Consider the following 19700-nt stretch of genomic DNA (forward strand, 5'->3'; position numbering starts at 1 on the left):
ACACTAACATACCCCCTCTCCCAACTTGGATTCACCCATCACCTGCTGGCACATGCTCCTCCCCCTCCTCCAAAACTTTTATTTTGCCATCTTCCTTCCCAGTCCCGATGAAGGGTTACAGCCCACAAAGTTGAGTCTTCATGTCCATCCATAGATATTGCCTGACTTGCTGAGTTCCTCCAGCACCTTTTTCCATGTGTTCCTCTAGCAGATTATTTTTGTCCCACGTTGGCCTCACTGCTTGCATGAGAACTCATGGGATGGGAGGGAAGTTATCCTCAAGCCTGAAGATTTTCTCAAGAAGGAAAAGATGATGAGAGTCATTGATCGTGTGGATAGTCAGGATAGTCAGAGGCTTTATCCCAGGGCTGAAATGGCTAACACAAGAGGGCACAGTTCTAAGGTGCTTGGAAGTAGGTACAGGGGAGATGTCAGGGGTAAGTTTTTTACACAGAGTGGTGAATGCGTGGAATGGGCTGCTGGTGATGGTGGTGGAGGTGGATACGATAGGGTCTTTTAAGAGACTCCTGGATAGGTACATGGAGCTCAGAAAAATAGAGGCTTATGGGTAACCCTAGGTAAATTCTAAAATAAGTACATGTTCAGCACAGCATTGTGGGCTGAAGGGCCTGTATTGTGCTGTAGGTTTTCTATGTTTCTATGAAGAAAAATACTGTCACTACTAGGATTCTAGTCTGTGTTGTCACTTTTCCACCTTCAATTGACATAGCAATCTTTCTCCGAAAAAGGTCCAGTGAACCAGAGCTGGATCTGGTCAAGTACCAAAGTTAAGGTCTGACACACAAGACCATAATTCCATCAGCAAGAGTCAGAGTCAAAAAGCTCTACAGCAGTGAAACTGGCTCTTCAGCCCATCTAGTCCGTGCTGGATAATTTTCTGCGTAGCCTCATGGACTGTAGCCCTCCACATCCCTCTCTTCCACATACCTATCCAAGTTTCTTATAAATGTCACTATCAAACCCACATCCACCACCTCTGCTGGCAGCTCATTACATGCTCGTACTATGTAAGAAGTCCAAAACAGATTAGCAGAGAAGTTTAAAGGCAACATAACTGGCAAGTTTTTACCCAGAGTAGTTGGTGCATGATCATCAAAGAATGGCAGATATTCTAAATCTGGATCAATAGAATGATAGAAATACTCAGCAGTTTTTAATAAATATATATATATATATACACACACATACACACACACACACAAATAACAGAAACAGAGAGGGAAATGGATCAGCCATGATGAAATGGTGGAGCAGATTCAAATTTTGTGACATATATCAGGGAAAATAAAATGAATTCAGATTCTGCAGCTAGTAGTTTGTTATATCATGGAATTAAAACAGTGAACAAGATATTGTGGTCTTCCAAAAACATCAAAACTCTGCAGCATCTATGAAGGGGAATAAAAAGTTAATGTTCCTAGCTGAGATCCATCTTCAGGATAAAAATGGTCAAACAAGTCTTGTTGTTTCAAAAGGTTTAATAGTTTCACAGAGTACACTGGAACCTGAAGTATGTATTCATCTGAATGATCTCTCCTGAGTGTCCTGGAGAACCAAGGATGTGGGATCTTCTATTTGTACATGTCTCCTGAAGTATCTCACTGCAGAAATGGCACTGACATTCACCAGCAAAGCTGCAAAACCACAAACAAGCAAGTTGCAAATGAAATATCGTCTGACATTTATGGGAGAGATTAGAGATTAGTTTTATTTTTCACACGTACATCAAAACATACAGCAAAATGCTTTGGTTGTGTCAATGATCAACACGGTCTGAGGATGTGCTGGGGGCAGCTTGCAGGTTTCACTACACTTCTGGCACCATCATAATGTAAAGGGGGTTTCTTCTTTTTTCTTTGTTACTGTGTATGTAATCAAAATGGCTTCTTTGTTTTGTTAAAAGCAGGAATGCTTCTTTGTTGCGAGAGAGTGCTGGAAGCTTGTTTGGGTTAAAATTTACTGATAAACGAGAATTGTATTCCTTTGTAAACCAATTGGGATTAATGTTGTTCTTTCTTCTGAGTCTGTAAGCTATTGTTGGCGGGCTTTTGGGGAGATCGGCGCGAGGGGTTGAGAGAGAGAGGACGCGATGCTGTAAGCTGGGCGAGGAACGGACCCCAAGCGGGGGTCCAAGGCCAGGAGGTACTCCGAGGAGAGGAGATAAAGCTAGATGTGCTTGGTTGACCACTTCGGGTGGTCCTAAGCTGCGAGTCGAGGAGTTCGGAGGGGATCGAATGGTGGCCAGAAGACTTCAGTAATTGAGCTCCAACGGTTGTGCACGAAGTGGTTTGGACTTTGATAAGTTTGGCGCCTTTTCTTTATTGTTTTTTTCCTTCATATATACTGTATCGTTATTAATCACTTAGTTATAGTAACCTTTATAAATTGTACTCATTTAATTGCATATGGTGTACTGTCTGTTTTTGGGCGAGGCGGGGACATCACACAGCATCCACACCAGCTGATTACCCAGTTTGGCGGGGCCGAAGGCTGCTCCCCCTAGATGGGAACGAGCTGAACGGGCCTGAGGCGACCCAGGGGGTTACATTGTGGGGGCTCATCCGGGATTGATTTCTGTGGAAGCTGTGTGATCTTTAAATTATGTCTGCGGCGAAGAGCTGGTGTGCCTTTGCGGGTGTGCGATTGCTGGTTATCTCTGCATGTGTGTTGGGTGAGTGGCAGTGCTTGGCTGAGGGAAAGCAACAGGGATTGGTTGAAAGTTTGAGTAGGCGGGCTGGTGACGTTGATAGAACTGTCGGGTACAATTACCTTGAAGTGACAGCTGCCAGTTCCGGGAAAGTGTGGGAAAATGCGTGTGGTTCGACTGGAAGTCAAATGCCGCAGCTGGGGGGCTTATCATATCCGTGGCAGGAGATTGGTGGAAAGTTTTTAGGGTATCCCTTTTGGCTAGGGGGGCAGATAAATTGCTTGCAGTGCCGGGGGATCTGTCAAGGGGATCATCTCCTCCCTCAGTTGTTCAGTTGCTCCGAGAGCTGTCGGGAAACTTAGAGGAGACCCAGTGGGGGAACGGCTTGGGGTCTCTAGGAGAGCACGTTCCCAGCGATGTACCAAGGAACTCCTGAAAGGAACAGACCCTATTCCTGAAGGCTTAGAGGGACCAAGTGCACAGGTGTTGTTACGGATGGATGGAAGTCAAGTTAAAGCCATTCTCGGCACCGGGGCGCCGGTTAAGTTGCTGTACAGTTTGTTTTATAACCGTTATTGGAAGCATTTACCCTTGTTGACATTGAGGGCACTGGAGATTTGGGGTACCAGTGCCAGTGATTATCCAGACGATGGTTGTTGGTCAGTGAAAATGGAGTTCTTGGAGGCAAAAGTGGAGGTGACTGAGGTTCGTGAATCGTTAATGCTGATGTGTCTGGACACTGTTGAGATGGGCAGCTTTTCGGTTCTGGAGAGAACCGAATATCCTGCTGGTGTGCTTGGGGGCCTGCCCGGAGGAGGCGGGTGAGCGCTGTTTGGAGGCATTGTCGATGCACCCAGAGTTTCGAGCTGCTTGTGCGGACGTGTGTAGCAGCATTGGGCCGATACCGAATTCAAACAAGAGCTGGTGGTGGTATGGCCTGGGGGAAGTATCTGAGGGTGAGACCCTCTTAGTGGACGCTGCGAAATACCACGAGGGAGGGGAGTTGACCGCTGAAGACACCTCAGAGAGAGAGAGGTTGCAGCGACTGGCCCCTGAAGCCGTGGAAGACGTAGGCAGCGTGTGTGTGGATTATATTGCGCTGAAGAGGCGCACTGTCAGTGACCAGAATATGGCCCCGAGGGCCGAAGAGGCGATGGCCTATCTGAGTGGTGCGAAGTGGTTTAAGGTGCTGAATCTGAGGAGTGGATGTTGCCAGATCCCGATGAGTGGGGCCGACAAGGAGAAGACGGCCAATATAAATTCCCTAGGAGTCTTCTGGTCTGAAAAGATGGCACAGGGCATATCTGGAGCCCTTGCAACCTTCCTGCGGGGCAAGTGGAATACCATGGGGGATGTGGAGGCGTTTGGAGTTTTGGTGTATGTGGATGATCTCTTGGTATTTGGATTTGCCTCAGGAGAATATGAAGTGAGGTTGTTGCAGGAGCGGCTGAGAACTACAGAGTTAAAGTGTTTTCTGGACACGTGCCAGGGCTGGCGAAGGTCGCAGCTCGTGAGTGACTGTCTCTACGGAATCAAGTTTGAAATGAAGACGGAGAGACTGGAGAAAGTGATTTGGAAGACTTACAAGTTGGAGAGAACGAAGAAAGTTGTCTGACTGAGGGCAACAGCAAACTGAGAACCTGGAGAGGGGAGTTTGCGGAGGTGAAGAAATTACAGACAAATCTCGGAAGAGGGAAGCAGAAGCTTGAAGGGAACCTGAAGATGACCATCGACAGTTCAAATGAAGTGCAAAACCTGAAAGTTGATCTGGAAGAAGTCATGAGGAAGAAAAAACTGGAGAGAAGTGCAGTGAATACTTGAGGCTGACCAATCTTTAACTGCTGCTTTTCAGGTCGGGGTGGAAGAAGCTGTTGGAGTAACTGCGTCCCAGATTGAGATGGCCGGGATGCGTGAGTCAGAACTGCTGAACCTGTGGCAAGAGTTGCAGGGGCCAGAGAAGAAGCTGATATCTCAATTGCAGGAGGCTGAAGAGACTGCAGGAACAGTGCAGGCCACGTGTTTCCGGTTGGAGAAGATCAAACAGCAGCTACCGATCGCAGAAATGAGGAAGAATACAGATTCGATGGATAATGTGCTGGATGTGTGGTACATGCTACCTTTTGCTGACTTTCCCTTGATTGAGGAAGAGACCTTTGGCCCTTCTCCCACTGAGTCAGGTGTAGTGGGGAGGGTTAGCTATGTGCAGTGTGGGGCATGAGTGAGAGGTTGAGAGAGGAGTTGGTAGCGGTCCCAAGGTATCCCCAGTTGTGTCCAAGCCTGAAGGGTTTCGGTGAGGGGGTATGGAGGTCTCAGAAGGGTTAGGGAACTCCCATGCCCACTCTTTACTATGCCTAACCTGCACATCTTTGAAACATGGGAGGAAACCAGAGCACCGGGAGGAAATAATTGTGGTCACGGGGAGAGTGTATAAGCTCCTTGCAGACAGTGGTAGGAATTAAACACCAATCTATCGCTGGCACTGTAAAACGTTGCGGTAACTGCTCCTGCTGACTCCCCTTCTCAGTGAGATGAACCATGGCTTCGCACTGAGGGACATCTATTCAGCTATAGAGCACTGAAGCAGGCCCTGTAAATCTCTGCGTTTACGTGGACCATGTCCTGATATCTGCCCCACCCACAGATACCACCACCAAACTATACTGCAGACAATTTACAGCACCTGTGGGATTAGAACGTGAAGTTGTTATTTCTCTCGTCGTTTTACTCTTTCTATGCTTGCTTATATTTTTATTTAACTGACTACATGCGTGTAATTGTTCAGTGACTTTTTCAGTAAGTGTAGTCTAACATATGCCATTACAAAGAATATTAGCGTCTATATTTCATTCGGAGGTTGAGGAAACTTGGTTTGTCACCAAAGACTCTATAAAATTTTCACGGATGTACCGTGGAGAGCATTCTAACTGGTTGCATCACCATCTGGTAGGGAGGGGGCCACTAAACTCAACCAGCTCCATCATGGACACCAGCCTTCCCAGCATCCAAGACACCTTCAGGACACAGTGCCTCAAAAATGTGGCACCTGTCATTAAGGGCCCCCATCACCCACAACATGTCCTCTTCTCATTGCTGCCATCAAGGAGAAGGGACAGGAGCCTAAAGGCCCAAACTCAAAGTTTCAGGAATAGTTTCTTACAGTTTCTTCTCTGCCATCAGATTTCTGAGTGGACTGTGAGCCCATGAACATTATTTCCACGCGTGGGAGGCTTAATCAGTTCACCGCGTGATCGATCGGCCGCATGTGCAGTTGGCACATTCTTGCCATCAATCTGATTATGGGTCAGATATTGGGAAGTTCCCACATTAACACCCAGCAGAGGAACACTTACCGGCTTTCCACATGTCCGACTGTGAGGCAGCACACCTCATGGCCCAGGATGCGCAGGCAAAGCAGAATAAACACAGGTCATTCTGAGTGCAGGACTGACATAGACCTCGCCTTGCTAGGTGGGAAGAAAGATGATGAAGATTATATACAAAGAGATTTGTCAGATGCTGGAAACACAGAGTTACACACACAACATGCTGGAGGATCTCTGTAGCATCTATGGAGGGGAATAAAAAGTTAATGTTTCTAGCTGAGACACATCATCAGGATAAAAATGATAAAGATTAGCTTTACTTGTCACATGTATATTGAAACAAACAGTGGAATACGGCGTTTGTGTTCATGACTAACACAGTCCAAGGATGTGCTGGGGGCAGCCCATAAGTGTCGCCAGCATAGCATGTTCACAGCTTACTAACTCTAACCTGTATGTCTTTTGGAATGTGGGAGGAAACCGAAGCACACAGAGGAAAACAATGCGGTCATGGGGAGAACGTAAGATCTCCACATAGACAGTAGCGGCAATTGACTCCCTATCTTACAGTGGTGCTGTAAAGCGATTGTACTATCATACCACCCCAGGTGATGGCAGGGAAGGTTTGAAGGGCTGAGTGGCCTACTCCTGCTACAGTTTTCTTGTGTGATGTTCTTAAGGTGGAATCTTAGTTGAGATTTAAGATTGTTTAATATCAATTCCAGTACATAAATGTAAAGACCATAAGACATAGGAGCAAAATTTGACCATCAGGCCCATCGAGTCTGCTTTTGCCATTCAATCATGGCTGATCCTTTTATACCCCGAGCTCAGCCCCACACCCTGGCCTTCTCCCTGTAACTTTTGATGCTGTGGCCAATCAAGAACTTATCAATTTCCGCCTTAAATACCCCCAACAACCTGGCCTCCACAGCTGCCTGTGTTATCAAACTCCACAAATTCACTACCTTCTGGCTAAAGTCATTTCTCCGCATCTGTTTTGAATGGATGTCCCTCTATTCTGAAGCTGTTCCCTCTTGCCCTGGACTCCCCCACCATGGGAAGCATCCTTTCCACATCTGCTCCATCTTGGCCTTTCAACATTCGGCAGGTTTCAATGAGAACCCTCCTCATTCTTCTAAATTCCAGCGAGTACAGGCCCAGAGCCATCAAACGTTCCTCATACGATAACCTTTTCATTCCCGGAATCCTCCATGTGAGCCTCCTCTGAACCCTCTCCTATGCCAGCACATCTTTTTTAGATAAGGAACCCAAAACTGTTCACAATATTCAAAGTGAGGCCTCACCAGTGCCTTATAAAGCCTCAGCATCACAACCTTGCTGTTATACCTAGACATTTGCCCTCCTCATCGCCAACTCTACCTGCAAGTTCATCTTTAGGGTGTACTGCACAATGACTCCCAAGTCCCTTTGCATCTCAGATTTTTGGATTTTCTCCCCATTTAGTAAATACTCTGCACATTTATTTCTTCTACCAAAGTGCATAACCATGCATTTTCCAACATTGTATTTCATTTGCTACTTTCTTGCCCATTCTCCTATCTGTCTAAGTCTTTCTGCAGCCTTTCTGTTTGCTCAACACTACCTGCCCCTCCACTATTCTTCATAAATATAAATATATAAGATAGCTTATATACATAGATTGATTGTATATCCATAAAGTGAGCTAGGCTCAGGACAAGGGGTTTGCAAAGTTTTTTCTGCCATGGAGCCTTACCATTTACTGAGGGGTCTGTGGACCCCAGCTTGGGAACCCCTGCTCTGGAGTGTCTGTTCATAAGGTGACTGACAGGAAATGATAAAGTAGTGGTAGTTGGGATGGTAGTGTTGATCAAGCTTGGGGATAGTAACTGTTTTTGAGTCTGGTAGTCCTGGTGTGGAGGCTCTGTAGCCTCCTCCCTGATGGGAGTGGAATAAGCAGTCCATGAGCAGGGTGGGTGGGATCCTTCATGATGATACTGGCCCTTTTCCAGCTCTTTTTTTGTATATACAGTACTGTGCAGAAGACTAAGGCACGTATATATAGCAAGAGTGCCCAAGACTTTTGCACAGTACTGTTTTTGTCAACATGGAGCAAAGAGCGAGTTTGTAAATCTTGGGGGAGTAAAGATGTTGGGAATGGTGAGGGTGCAGCACCGAGGGAGGGGTGTGGGACAGGTGGCAGAGAAGTGCTGGGGGTGGGATGGGGGGGTGCAGATGCAAACACCAGGCAAGGACATTTGATTCCAAACAATTGGTTGATTGATCATTACTGAATGTCTTTCTGGTGCTTCCCACTTGTGGAAGGAAAATAGTAAGGCATTGTGACGAACGTTAAGGGGTTAATGACCTTCTTCTAGTATGTAAATTCAAAGTCTGTAATCACTTACATGCTTTCCCTCCTTGTTAATCTTCTAGATTAACACCACTCCCTCCCCTCTCTCTTCCCCCTTTCCCAACCATGATTCTCTTCTCCCTGCCCCCTTTCTATTCTCAGTCCACAGCAGAGACCCATATCAGAATCAGGTTTATCATCACTCATATGTCATGAAATTTGCTTTATTTTTGCAGCAGCAGTACAGTGCAATACATAAAATTACTATGGTACTATGCAAAAGTCTTAGGCACCCGTGTGTATATGTACCCGAGACATTGGCACAGAGTTGCTTGTCCCTTGATGGCGAGTAGGCCTGTGCCAGTAACACGCGGGGCAGTTTTAATACCCATTGTAGAGCCTTCCTGTGCATCGCAGTGCCGTTTCTGATCCGACTGAATAGATCATCCTCTTCAGTCAGACCACATTTGGAATATGGTGAGTAGTACTAGGCCTCTTATCTAAGAAAGGATATGCTGGCATTGGAGAGGGTCATGAGGAGGTCCACGAGAATGATCCCAGGAATGAAAAGGCTGACATATCAGGAATGCTTGATGGTTCTGGGCCTTTACTCGTTGGAGTTTAGAAGAATGTTGGGGGGGTGGAGAGGGAGGGGATCTCATTGAAACCTATCGAATATTGAAAGACTGAGATAGAGTTGATGTGGAGAGGATGTTTCCTATAGTGGGGGAATCTCAGACCAGGATACAAGGATCTGTATTCTTTAGAGTACAGATGTGGTGGAATTTCTTTAGGCACAGGGTGGTGAATCTGCAGTATTCACTGCCACAGATGGTTATGGGGCCCAAGTCATTAGGTATATTTCAAGCAAAGGTTGATTGGTTCTTGATTAGTAATGGTGTCAAAGGAGAAGGTAGGAGAATGGGGTTGAGGGGGATAGTAAATCAGCCATTATGCAATGGCAGAGCAGACTCGATGGACAGAATGGCCTAATTCTGCTCCTGTATCTTATGGTTTTCAAACCCATCCTCCTGAATTTCAAGTATAGTTGTTTACATAGCCAGTGAAGTTAACCTCTTGTGAGTGATCTCCCCTCCACCACAGATCGATAATCATTGCCCAAGGTACCTCTCTGCACAATGCTTTCCATCATTGTGTGGCTTCTGTCACGTGGCGAGTACCTCACCAACGCCCCAAGGTCAGAAGAAGTCTTGTCCTTTGCTCCCTTAGATCGGTTTGACATCCTGACAGGCACTAATGCTGAATGCATTTGTTTTGTGGTCTGTAAATATTTCCATACAATGGTCTTAATTGCTGTCAATAACTTCACTGCCTTGCGCCGCTGGCTGTCTTGATCTTCATGCTTGGAAGGCACGGGCAGGGAGAGATTGTTTTGATCCCTTTCATCATCAGGATCTGTGTAAAAATACTCATAGATTTCAGGAACTGTGATGGAATAATCAGTCTTGCACTTGACTCCTGCAGATAGACTTTCAGGCATTGATTCTGTGACTATTGATGTTTCCTTGGTCCTTAAAAACTGTCTGTTGTTTGATATGGTGACAAAGGTCTGTGCAATTGAATCCTCCCCAAGCGTACTTTGACAATGACCTTCAGTACTAGCAGCTGTGTGCTGGCTGTCCTTACAGGGCTGGCTTTGTATCTGTGTATCTTCCTGAAACTTCTGGAGGGCCTCCTCATCTTCTGGGGATTCCTGAGTTTGCTCTAATCCAGTACCTAAGGGCTTGTCCCTGGCAGTCTTTAAATGGTGCAAATAGAATTCGTTGTCAAAATCATCCAGTCCCAGTGTGGTGGTGGCTTCTGTAACATGGGATTGCTGAACCGGAATATGGAACCTTGAACTGGATACTTGGGAATGGGGCAGGGATTGTGCAGAAGAAACTGTAGGACACTGGATTTGAGAAGAATGGACTTGCTCACCGGAAATTAGGAATACTTGGGGACTCACTGATAAATTTTCATTTGACATTACTTGACTTCTGGCCATGAGGAACTGATTTACCATTTCTAGTTCCAATTCTTCTTCGCTGCCGGACCAAACATCTTCATAAGGATCCCACTGCCACTTACTTTCTGAAGGGGAGCAGCTTACCGAAGGGCTTGACGTTTTGCCTTGAAGCACCGGCCACCCCACTTCCTTGGATATTGTTCCCCACCCATCTGGCATGCTTCTGCTGGGGCTGTGATGATATTTGCGGAAATTAAACCTCCTGCTGCGCTTGTGGCGGGAGGGCAAGACCTTGTCAGCATCGTCGCTGAGATCAGTGTCTTCGGAGGTGACCAGGGAAGGTTGCTGGATGCCCCCGCACTCCTCAGGCACGCTATCGAATAATGGCCAGTCATTGTCGCATTGGTGGAAGCTGTATCCAAAATTATCCATCACTGAAACCAGAAAACATTGGGGATTTAACAAAGGAAGCACAAAGGCTACAAAGAGCTAAATTTATGTGTGTAGACCATAGGACATAGGAGAGGAACTAGGCCATTCAGGATATCGCGTCTGCTCTGCCAATTAATCATAGCTACTTTATTATCCCTCTCATCCCCATTCTCCTCCCTTCTCCCCGTAATCTTTAAGGCCCACTCTAATCAAGAATCGGTCAACCTAAGTCATAGGTTAAGGGTGAAAGGTGAAATGTTTAAGGTGAACCTGAGGGGGAATTTCTTCACTCAAGAGGGTGGAATGAGCTGCCAGAGGAAGTGGTGGATCCTGGTTTGATTTCAACATTTAAGAAAAGTTTGGATAGGTGTATGGCTGGGAGGGGTATGGGTGTAGGTCGCTGGGACTAGCAGAATAATAATTTGGCATGGACTAAATAGAATGAGGGTCCTGTTTCTATGCTGTAGTGTTGTATGATTCTAAACTCTGCTTTAAATAAACCCAATGACTTGGCCTCCACAGCCTTATGTGGCAATGAATTTCACAGATTCACCACTCTGATTACATTAAATCTGAATCAGAACCAGGTTTATTATCACTGACATACATCATGAAATTTATTGTTTGCAGCACCAATACAGTGGACTATATCAAATATGCTAAAAATTACAATAAGAAATGTATATCTATTGCAAAAAGAGAGCATAAATAGTGAGGAAGTAATTCAGACGTCTGATGGCACAGGGGAAGAAGCTGTTGCTAAAATGTTGAGAGTGTGTCTTCAGGCCCTTGTACCTAAGTATACCTAATGACTTGCCTCCACAGCTGTGGCAATGAATTCCACAGATCCATCACCCTCTGAGTAAAGAAATTCCTCCTCATCTCTGTTATAAATGGACGTCCTCTTATTCTGGGTCTGTGCCTTTTGGTCCGAGATTCCTCTACTATAGGAAACATCCACTCCACATCCACTTTATTTGGGCCTTTCAACATTCAATATATTTCTTTGAGATTTCCCTCATTCTTCTAAATTCCAGTGAGTACAGGCCCAGAGCCATCAATTGCTCCTTATATTATAATTCTTGCATTCCTGGAATCATTCTTGTAAGCCTCCTCTGTACCCTCTCCAATACCAGCACATCCTTTATTAAATAAGGGGCCTAAAACTGCTCCTAATACACCAAGTGAGGCCTCACCAGTGCCTTATACAACCTCAACATTACATTGTTGCTTTTATATTCTAGTCCTCTCAAAATAAATGCTAACATTACATTCATCTTCCTCACCATCGACTCAGGCTGCAAATTAACCTTTAGGGCATCCTACACGAGGACTCCCAAGTCGCTCTGCACCTTGTATTTTTGAATTTTCTCCCCATTTAGAAAATAGTCTATGCTCTAATTTCTTCTACCAAAGTGCATGACCATACACTTATTTATTTAGAGATACAGCACGTTAAAAGGTTGGACCTGGGGTTAGAACTCTACCATATAAAACCTGAAAGCTACAGAAACGCCAGAAGAAATTCCAAAGACCTCATCCCTGGGAGAGGAAGGATACAAGGATACACCAAGAAAATGGGCTAAATCTGGGAAAACTTGAAAGACAGGCCTGGGACTGAGGACTCCGGTGAGCCGCTGGCAGTGTCCTATGCTGCAGTAGGGGTGATGGGCTGAAGAAGAAGAACAGGCCCATCTGGTTGAACAAGCCCACATTGCCCAATCACGCCCATGTGACCAATTAACATACAGTACTAACCTGTTTGCCCTTGGGATGTGGGGGTGGGGAAACCAGAACAACGAGAGGAAACCCAACTGGTCCTGGGGGAGAACGTACAAAAGATAGCAGTGGGAATTGACTCCAGGTCACCGGTGCTGTAATAGACTTATGAAGCTGTGCCACCTTCATGACTTTGTCATCGTAGTGTTAGAAAGAGGCAGGGTTCCAGGAGTCAGGCAGAAAATGCTGGAAGTTCTCAGGAGGTCAAACCTGCTTTGCCAGTAACATTAACCGTTTCCCTCTCCCCGCAGATGCTGCCAGACCTGCTGAGTATCTCCAGTAATTTTTATTTTATTTAGAGATACAGTCCAGAATAGGCACTTCTGGCCCTTCAAACTGCACCACCCAGCAACCCACCGCTTTAACCCTGGGCTAATCACAGGGGAATTTGCAATGGTCAATTAATCTACTAACTCCTACATCTTTGGACTGTGGAAGGAAACGGGAGCATCCGAGAAAACCGACATGCACTTGGGAAGGAATGTACAAACTTGATTGCAGAGGACACCAGAACTGAACTCCAAACTCCAACAACTGAACTCCAAACTCCAACGTCTGAACTGTAATAGCATTGTGCTAACTACTACACTACCATGGTGCCCCAGACCTCCAGCACCTCCAAGGAGTTTCAAAGTATTGTCAGTTGTCCACCATAGGGTACCTTCTCCAAGGTTAATAGGAACTGCAGGTGAGAGAGAAGGTTCCTCCTCTTCTCTGTGCTTTTCTCTACAGAAATGGCCTCTTACCCAGGATTCCTCTGTCCAGAAAACATTCTGAACTTGCTCCTGAGAACATTTTCAGGACTTCTGACTACAACGCAGAAAAGGCCCTTTGGCCCATCTAGTTTTCAAACTTCTGTTCTGCCTAGCTTATTGATCTGCACCTGGAATCATTGCTCTCCATATCCTGCCAATCAATATTCTCATCTAAGTTTCTCCTAAAAGTTGAAATCGAAACCACATCCACCATTTCTGCTTGCAGCTCATTCCACATCTTACCATTCTCTGACTGAAAAAGTTCCTCCTCATGTTCCCCTTAAACATTTCACATTTCACCCTTAACCCAAGACCTCTTGCCTGCTTGCTTTTACCCTGTCTATACCTCTCATAATTTTGTACACCTCTATCAAATCTCCCCTCAATCTAGGGAATAAAGTCCTCACTTATTCAACCTTACCCTATAACTTAGGTACTCAAGTCCTGGCAACATCCTTGTAAATTTTCCCTGCACTCCTTCTATTATATTGATATCATTCCTGTAGGTAGGTGACCAAAACTGCACTCAGTATTCCAGATGAGGCCTCAACAATGTCTTATACAGCTTCAGCATAACGTCCCAACTCCTGTACTCAGTACTTTGACTTACGAAAGCCAAAATACCAAAAGCTCTCTTTATGATCCTACCTATGTGTGATGCTCCTTCCAAGGAATTATGAATCTATATTTCCATACAGATTCAGAATTCTACCCACTTCTGCCCATCTCCCAGGTGTGAGACTCTGTGTCCAAGTGGCATCTAGACCCAAGGTCAGATATCAAAACTGCTGAGAAAACAAGACCTCCCTGACACGGATATCCACTGACAGCCTTGTGTCGGCTGTGGCTGAGTATAGTCAATAAAAGTTCCAGTTTTCCGGTTCACCAAGAACACTGGAATTTTCTCATAAACTTTGACTGGTATTGCACATGGGAATGTGGGCTCTCTGCATCCTCCAGTCAGAAGAGAAGGCCTTTCAGCCTTTTAATCCTCCACTCAAAAAGAGCGTGGCTGATCTGATGTTCTTCAACCTCGACCTTCCTCTTCTCTAAACCCTGGATTTATTCTTAAAGATCTCAGTCTTCCATAAAACTAAGGACCCTGCTTCCACAACACCATGCTGAGGAGTTCAAAAGATTCACATGGAAATTCTTTCTCTTTTCAGTCTCCTTAAGAACTTCAAAAATAATACATCAGTGTTGTATCTCTCTCTGGGAGATATCTGCTCAAAAAACTTATCCAAACTGATCTCTAAAATATCTCAGCAAATGGCATTACCTGAGCCTTGGTTGGCTCCATTTCAACAGAGCAGTGAGCGGTTTGTGTGTTTTAAGGCAGAAATCTACTCACCTTGGTTCCTGCTGTGCCAGTTTGTCAAGGGCAGGGAAGAGTGCTCTCACTTCTTTGCCGTAGCACGTAGCAGAGGCTGACCTTTGCTGGACAGTAGTTCTATTGGAATATTAAAAATAGACCTCCCCGTCATCACACGGGCTCTGTTTGGCCTTCCTGCCTACAGCATGACTATCAGTGGTGTGTTATAATGTTACAGGCTACTAATAGAAATCAGGAGAGAAAGGAAGTTTGAAGGAGACCGTAGTGAGTGCACAGCGGCTGAACTTCAAAGGGAGGCAGGGGAATTAACCAGAGAGAAATGGAACCAAAGATTGAGATCTGGATATCTTTATGGATATAAAGTGAGACTGTGAGATTGGGGAACTCAAGGCTCATTGATGAAGGAGAGAGAGAGAGATATTGAACAAAGTAAGTGTGGGATGCATGTGAGATGAACCCTTCAAACAAGGGGAGATAGAAGAGACTGTAGATGCTTAAATCCAGAGCAGAAAACATCTTTTCCCTCTCTTTTTGCACTACTTATTTAATTTAATTTTCTTTATATTTGTTTATTTATTGAGATACTGCGCGGAATAGGCCCTTCTGGCCCTTTGAGCCTCACCGGCCAGCAGCCCCCCAATTTAATCCTATCCTAATCACGGGACAGTTTACAATGACCAATTAACCTACTATAGCTGGCAGTAGTGTAGGGGCATCCACACTGGACTGTAAGGCGAGTGGTCCTGGGATTCGAATCTGGATGGCTCCTTGCACACTTTCCATCCATGCTAGATCCTTTCCATCCCAAGTGTCGAGCTCGTAAACAACAGCCAAACAGTAAAGAAGCAGCAAAGTTGCCACTTGATCCATCACAGGGTGTGGAGCGGAACAGCAATTACCATACTAACCAGTACATTTTTGGACTGTGGGAGGAAACCAAGGCACCCGGCAGAAATCAGGAAGAATGTACGAACTCTTTACAGGTAGCAGTGGGAACTGAACCCTGATCACCTGTACTGTAAAGTGTTGTGCTAACCACTATGCTACCATGCACCTAAATACACATATAATTACTATTGTAATTTATAGTTTTTATTATTATGTACTGCAATGTATGGGTGGCAGGGCAGAGATACGTCTCTACCAAAGGGGGTGTAAGGCGCTCCTTCGCTCCGCTATCCTGTGGGTCACCCTGGGAAAAGCTGTAGCATCTGCTTAACACCAATCAGGGTCACGTGAAGCCATAGGGGCAGGTGGTGGATGGTCGTATGAGCAGCCGGTGCAGATCACAAGTCCTGGTTATGTGACCACTGACAGCAGGCAGACAATCTCTGAAGAGTATTGATAATGGCTGGGATCACCCGTCTTGTAAAGACACTGCCCAGGAGGCAAAGGAAAACCACTTCTGTAGAAAAATTTGCCAAGAACAATCTATGATCACTTATGTCAATACAACATGGCACGTAATAATGATGATTGCAATGTACTGCTGCCACAAAACAGCTAGTTCCACGAGATGTGCCAGTGATATTAAACCTGATTCTGAAATTCTGAAACTAATTGCTGGAGAAACTCTGTGGACAGCCAGAGTTCGTGGAGGGAAAGCAATGGAGATGAGGCCTAAGGAAAGCTTGAGGTGCTGAGTGGCTGCCTCCTGTTCCTATATTCTTCTGTTCTACAATGACAGAGGATGTAATGACAATTCAAGATTCAAGGTTGTTCAGTGTCATTTCCAGGACACAAGCGTAACGGAGAATGAAATAGTTGTTACTCCGGATCTGATACAGCATAAAAAAACACACAATAAATATAAATACATACAATTCTTATCTACTACACCTACAGTACTGTGCAAAAGTCTTAGACACGTACAGTATATATAGCTAGGCTGCCAAAGACTTTTGCACAGTACTGTATTTGTCAACGTGGAGTAGAAAGTCAGTTTGTAAATCTGGCAGGAGCAAAGGATGTTGGGAATGTGGGAATGGTGAGGGTGGAGTGCCGAGGTAGGGGTGTAGGACAGGTGGGAGAGAAGGAGTGTCGGGGTGGGGGGGGAGGAGGGTGGTGTGGGTGCAGACACACCCTGTCTTGAGACACCAGGCAAGGTAATTTTCCAAACAATTGGTTTAGTGATCATTACAGAAAGTCTCTCTGCCATTTCCTGCTACCTCCCCTCTCTCCTCCCCTTTTCCCAATCATGAATCCCCTCTCCCTGTCCCCTTACCACTCTCAGTCTCATATCAGAATCAGGTTTATCATCACTTACATCATGAAATTTGTATTTTATGCGGCAGCGCTATAGTGCAAATCATAAAATTACTACCGCACTGAGTAAAAGTCTTAGGCAAAAGCTATATATGTTCTTCCTCTTCCCACCCTGCCCAATGCAAAAATGCCATTCCCTATTCCCAGTTCCTCCGTCTCTGCCGTATCTGCTCCCAGGATGAGGCTTTCCGTTCCAGGACTTCTCAAATGTCCTCTTTCTTTCAGGAACGTGGTTTCCCTTCTGGCGTCATCAAAGATGCCCTCACCCGCATCTCCTCCACTTCCCGCACTTCAGCCCTTAACCCATTCCTCCCGTCACCACAACAGGGACAGGGTTCCCCTTGTCCTCACCTACCACCCCACCAGCCTCCGGATCCAGCATATTATCCTCTGCAACTTCCAGCACCTTCAACAGGACCCCACCACCAAACACATCTTTCCCTCCCTACCCCTCTCAGCTTTTCGCAGGGATCGTTCCTTCTGCGACTACCTGGTCCACACGTCCCTCCCCACAGAACTCCCACCTGGCACTTATCCTTGCAAGCGCAAATGCTACACCTGTCCCCACACCTCCCCCCTTACCACCATTCCGGGCCCCAGACAGTCCTTCCAGGTGAGGCAACACTTCACCTGCGAGTCTGCTGGAGTTGTCTATTGCATCCGGTGCGGCCTCCTCTACGTCGGCGAGACCCGACGCAGGTTGGGGGACCGCTTCGTCGAGTACCTATGCTCCGTCCGTCACAATAGACAGGACCTCCTGGTTGCCACTCACTTCAACTCTGCCTCTCATTCCCATCTAGATATGTCCATACATGGCCTCCTCTACTGCCATGATAAGGCCAAACTCAGGTTGGAGGAGCAACACCTCATCTACCATCTGGGTAGCCTCCAGCCTGGTGGTATGAATATTGAATTCTCCAATTTCTGGTAATTCCCTCCCTGTCCCCCTTCCCCTATCCCAGGTCCCGCTCTGCCTCTCTCCCCTTTCAACTTTCTGCTTCTTTAACTCCACAGTTCTTTCATGCTTATCCCCTCCCCCTCCCCCCTTTATCTTTCCTCTGATTGGTTTTCCACCTGGTGCCTCTAGGCCCTACCCCCACCCCTATCTCTATTACTGGGCTTCGGCCCTCTCTTCCCCCCCCCATTCCTGATGAAGGGTCTCAGCCCGAAGCGTTGGCTACTCTTTTCTCACAGATGCTGCCTGACCTGCTGAGTTCTTCCAGCGCTGTGTACGTATTCTTTGATCCACAGCATCTGCAGTTGTATTTTTGTGTTTTGAGCTATATATGTTTATGTGTCTCAGACTCTTGCACACTGCTGTACATAGATTGATTGTACATCCATAAAGTCACGCTAGGCACAGGAGTGTCTGTACATAGGATGACTGGACAGGAAAATGGTTTTTTTGGGGGTGTGGAGAGTTGATTTAGTGAGTGGAAGTGCTGATCAGCCTAAATGCTTGGACTAAGTAAAAGGTTTTTGAGTTTGGTGGTCCTGGCATGGATGCTACACGTCCTCCTCCTCGATGGGAGTGGGACAATCAGCCCGTGAGCAGGGTGTGTGGGATCCTTTATGACGTTACTGGCCCCTGTCAGGCACTTTTCTCTACATATGCCCTTGTGGCAGGTACACTGGTGCTGGTGATGCGTTGGGCAGTTTTGACTGCCCGTTGTACAGCCTTCCTGTCTGCCGCAGTGCAGTTTCCATACCATGCAGTAATGCAGCTGGTTAGGATGCTCTCCACTACACATCTGTAGAATGACTTGAGTACAGATGTGCATAGTTCACAGAAAAGGAACTTGTGTGGTAGTAAATGCTATGTCTTTAATATTTCAGTAATACTTTCAGAATCTTGTAAGTATCTTGTTGATTCAGCATTCTTTGTATAAATAACTCATTGGGGTTATATGTAAAAATACGTGAATTGCACACGTCACAACGCTACCACGTGATATGTATGCGCGGCTTGCTTAAAGAACAAACTAAGACTCGCATCTCTCAGCTTTTTGTTTTCCTTTGAATTAGTTTAAAGTTTTGAAGTTACAAAACATAGCATTATGTGGGGAGAAGTGTGATGGGGCTGATTAGGGATGAGGAAGGTGCTATGTTAGAGAAGCAGGGCAGAGCTAGATGCCTAATTAGAGTGTTGTATTTGTGTTCACAAAGGAAGGGGTTGCTGACAAAACATCAGTAAAATAAGCAATGATAAATGTATTGGTGGGGAACAACTGGATCGGGTGATTGCTGGATGTGGGTGGATTGACATACAACACAGAACATGGAACATATAACGTAGAACAGTACAACAGAAGAACAGGCCTTTCGGCCTACCATGCCGGTTCCGAATTAAACTTAATCTCTTCGGCCTGTGCATGATCCATGTTGGTCCAAGCTCAACATAAATGCCACCATCATTTCTGCTTGCACCACCGACTCTGGCAGCCCATTCCAAGCACCCACCACTCGCTGTGTAAAAAAATCATGCCTGCATATCTCCTTTAAATTTTCCCCTCTCACCTTAAACACATATTGTCTAATGTCTGGAATTTCTACCCTGGGTAAAGATTTTGCCTTGGCTACCTGTGCCTCTCATAATCTTATAAACCTGTACTGGATCTTGCCCTCAGCCTCCGCCACTCCAGAGTAAACAACCCAAGTTTGTAAGGCCTCTTGTTATAGCACGTACCCGCTAATCCAGGCAGCATCCTGGTGAACCTCTTCTGCACCCTCTCCAAAGCCACAACATCCTTCCTATCGTGGGGTGACCAGAATTACTCAGAATGACACAAAGTAATTGAGCGAATGTGGAAACTCGTGGTGAGGTCTTGGAGCTCCCCCACA

General features: G+C 45.9%; 1 protein-coding gene across 1 annotated transcript; it reads right to left on the reverse strand.

Annotated features, from left to right (window-relative positions):
* Positions 1 to 1481: 1481 nt before the first annotated feature.
* On the reverse strand, positions 1482 to 14693 carry LOC140718578 (uncharacterized). The gene is made up of 4 exons (XM_073032541.1): positions 14613 to 14693; positions 9455 to 10729; positions 6019 to 6132; positions 1482 to 1655 (listed from the first exon to the last, which is right to left on the reverse strand). Exons 2-4 carry the CDS (start codon positions 10725 to 10727, stop codon positions 1540 to 1542), a joined length of 1503 nt encoding a protein of 500 aa, XP_072888642.1. The 5' UTR covers positions 10728 to 10729; positions 14613 to 14693; the 3' UTR covers positions 1482 to 1539.
* Between the last annotated feature and the right edge of the window lie 5007 nt (positions 14694 to 19700).

This window comes from Hemitrygon akajei, chromosome 29, assembly GCF_048418815.1.
Source record: "Hemitrygon akajei chromosome 29, sHemAka1.3, whole genome shotgun sequence".
In the NCBI taxonomy this organism is placed as follows: Eukaryota; Metazoa; Chordata; class Chondrichthyes; order Myliobatiformes; family Dasyatidae; genus Hemitrygon; species Hemitrygon akajei.

What these genes read in the sequence shown, in the direction of transcription:
- LOC140718578 (XM_073032541.1), bottom strand. Translation starts at nt 10,727, where the DNA reads ATGGATAATTTTGGATACAGCTTCCACCAATGCGACAATGACTGGCCA. An exon ending in GGAAAGCATTGTGCAGAGAG is followed by an intron (nt 6,133 to 9,454) that starts GTACCTTGGGCA and finishes CTTCCCACCTAG; the next exon opens with CAAGGCGAGGTCTATGTCAG. An exon ending in GTCGGACATGTGGAAAGCCG is followed by an intron (nt 1,656 to 6,018) that starts GTAAGTGTTCCT and finishes GTGGTTTTGCAG; the next exon opens with CTTTGCTGGTGAATGTCAGT.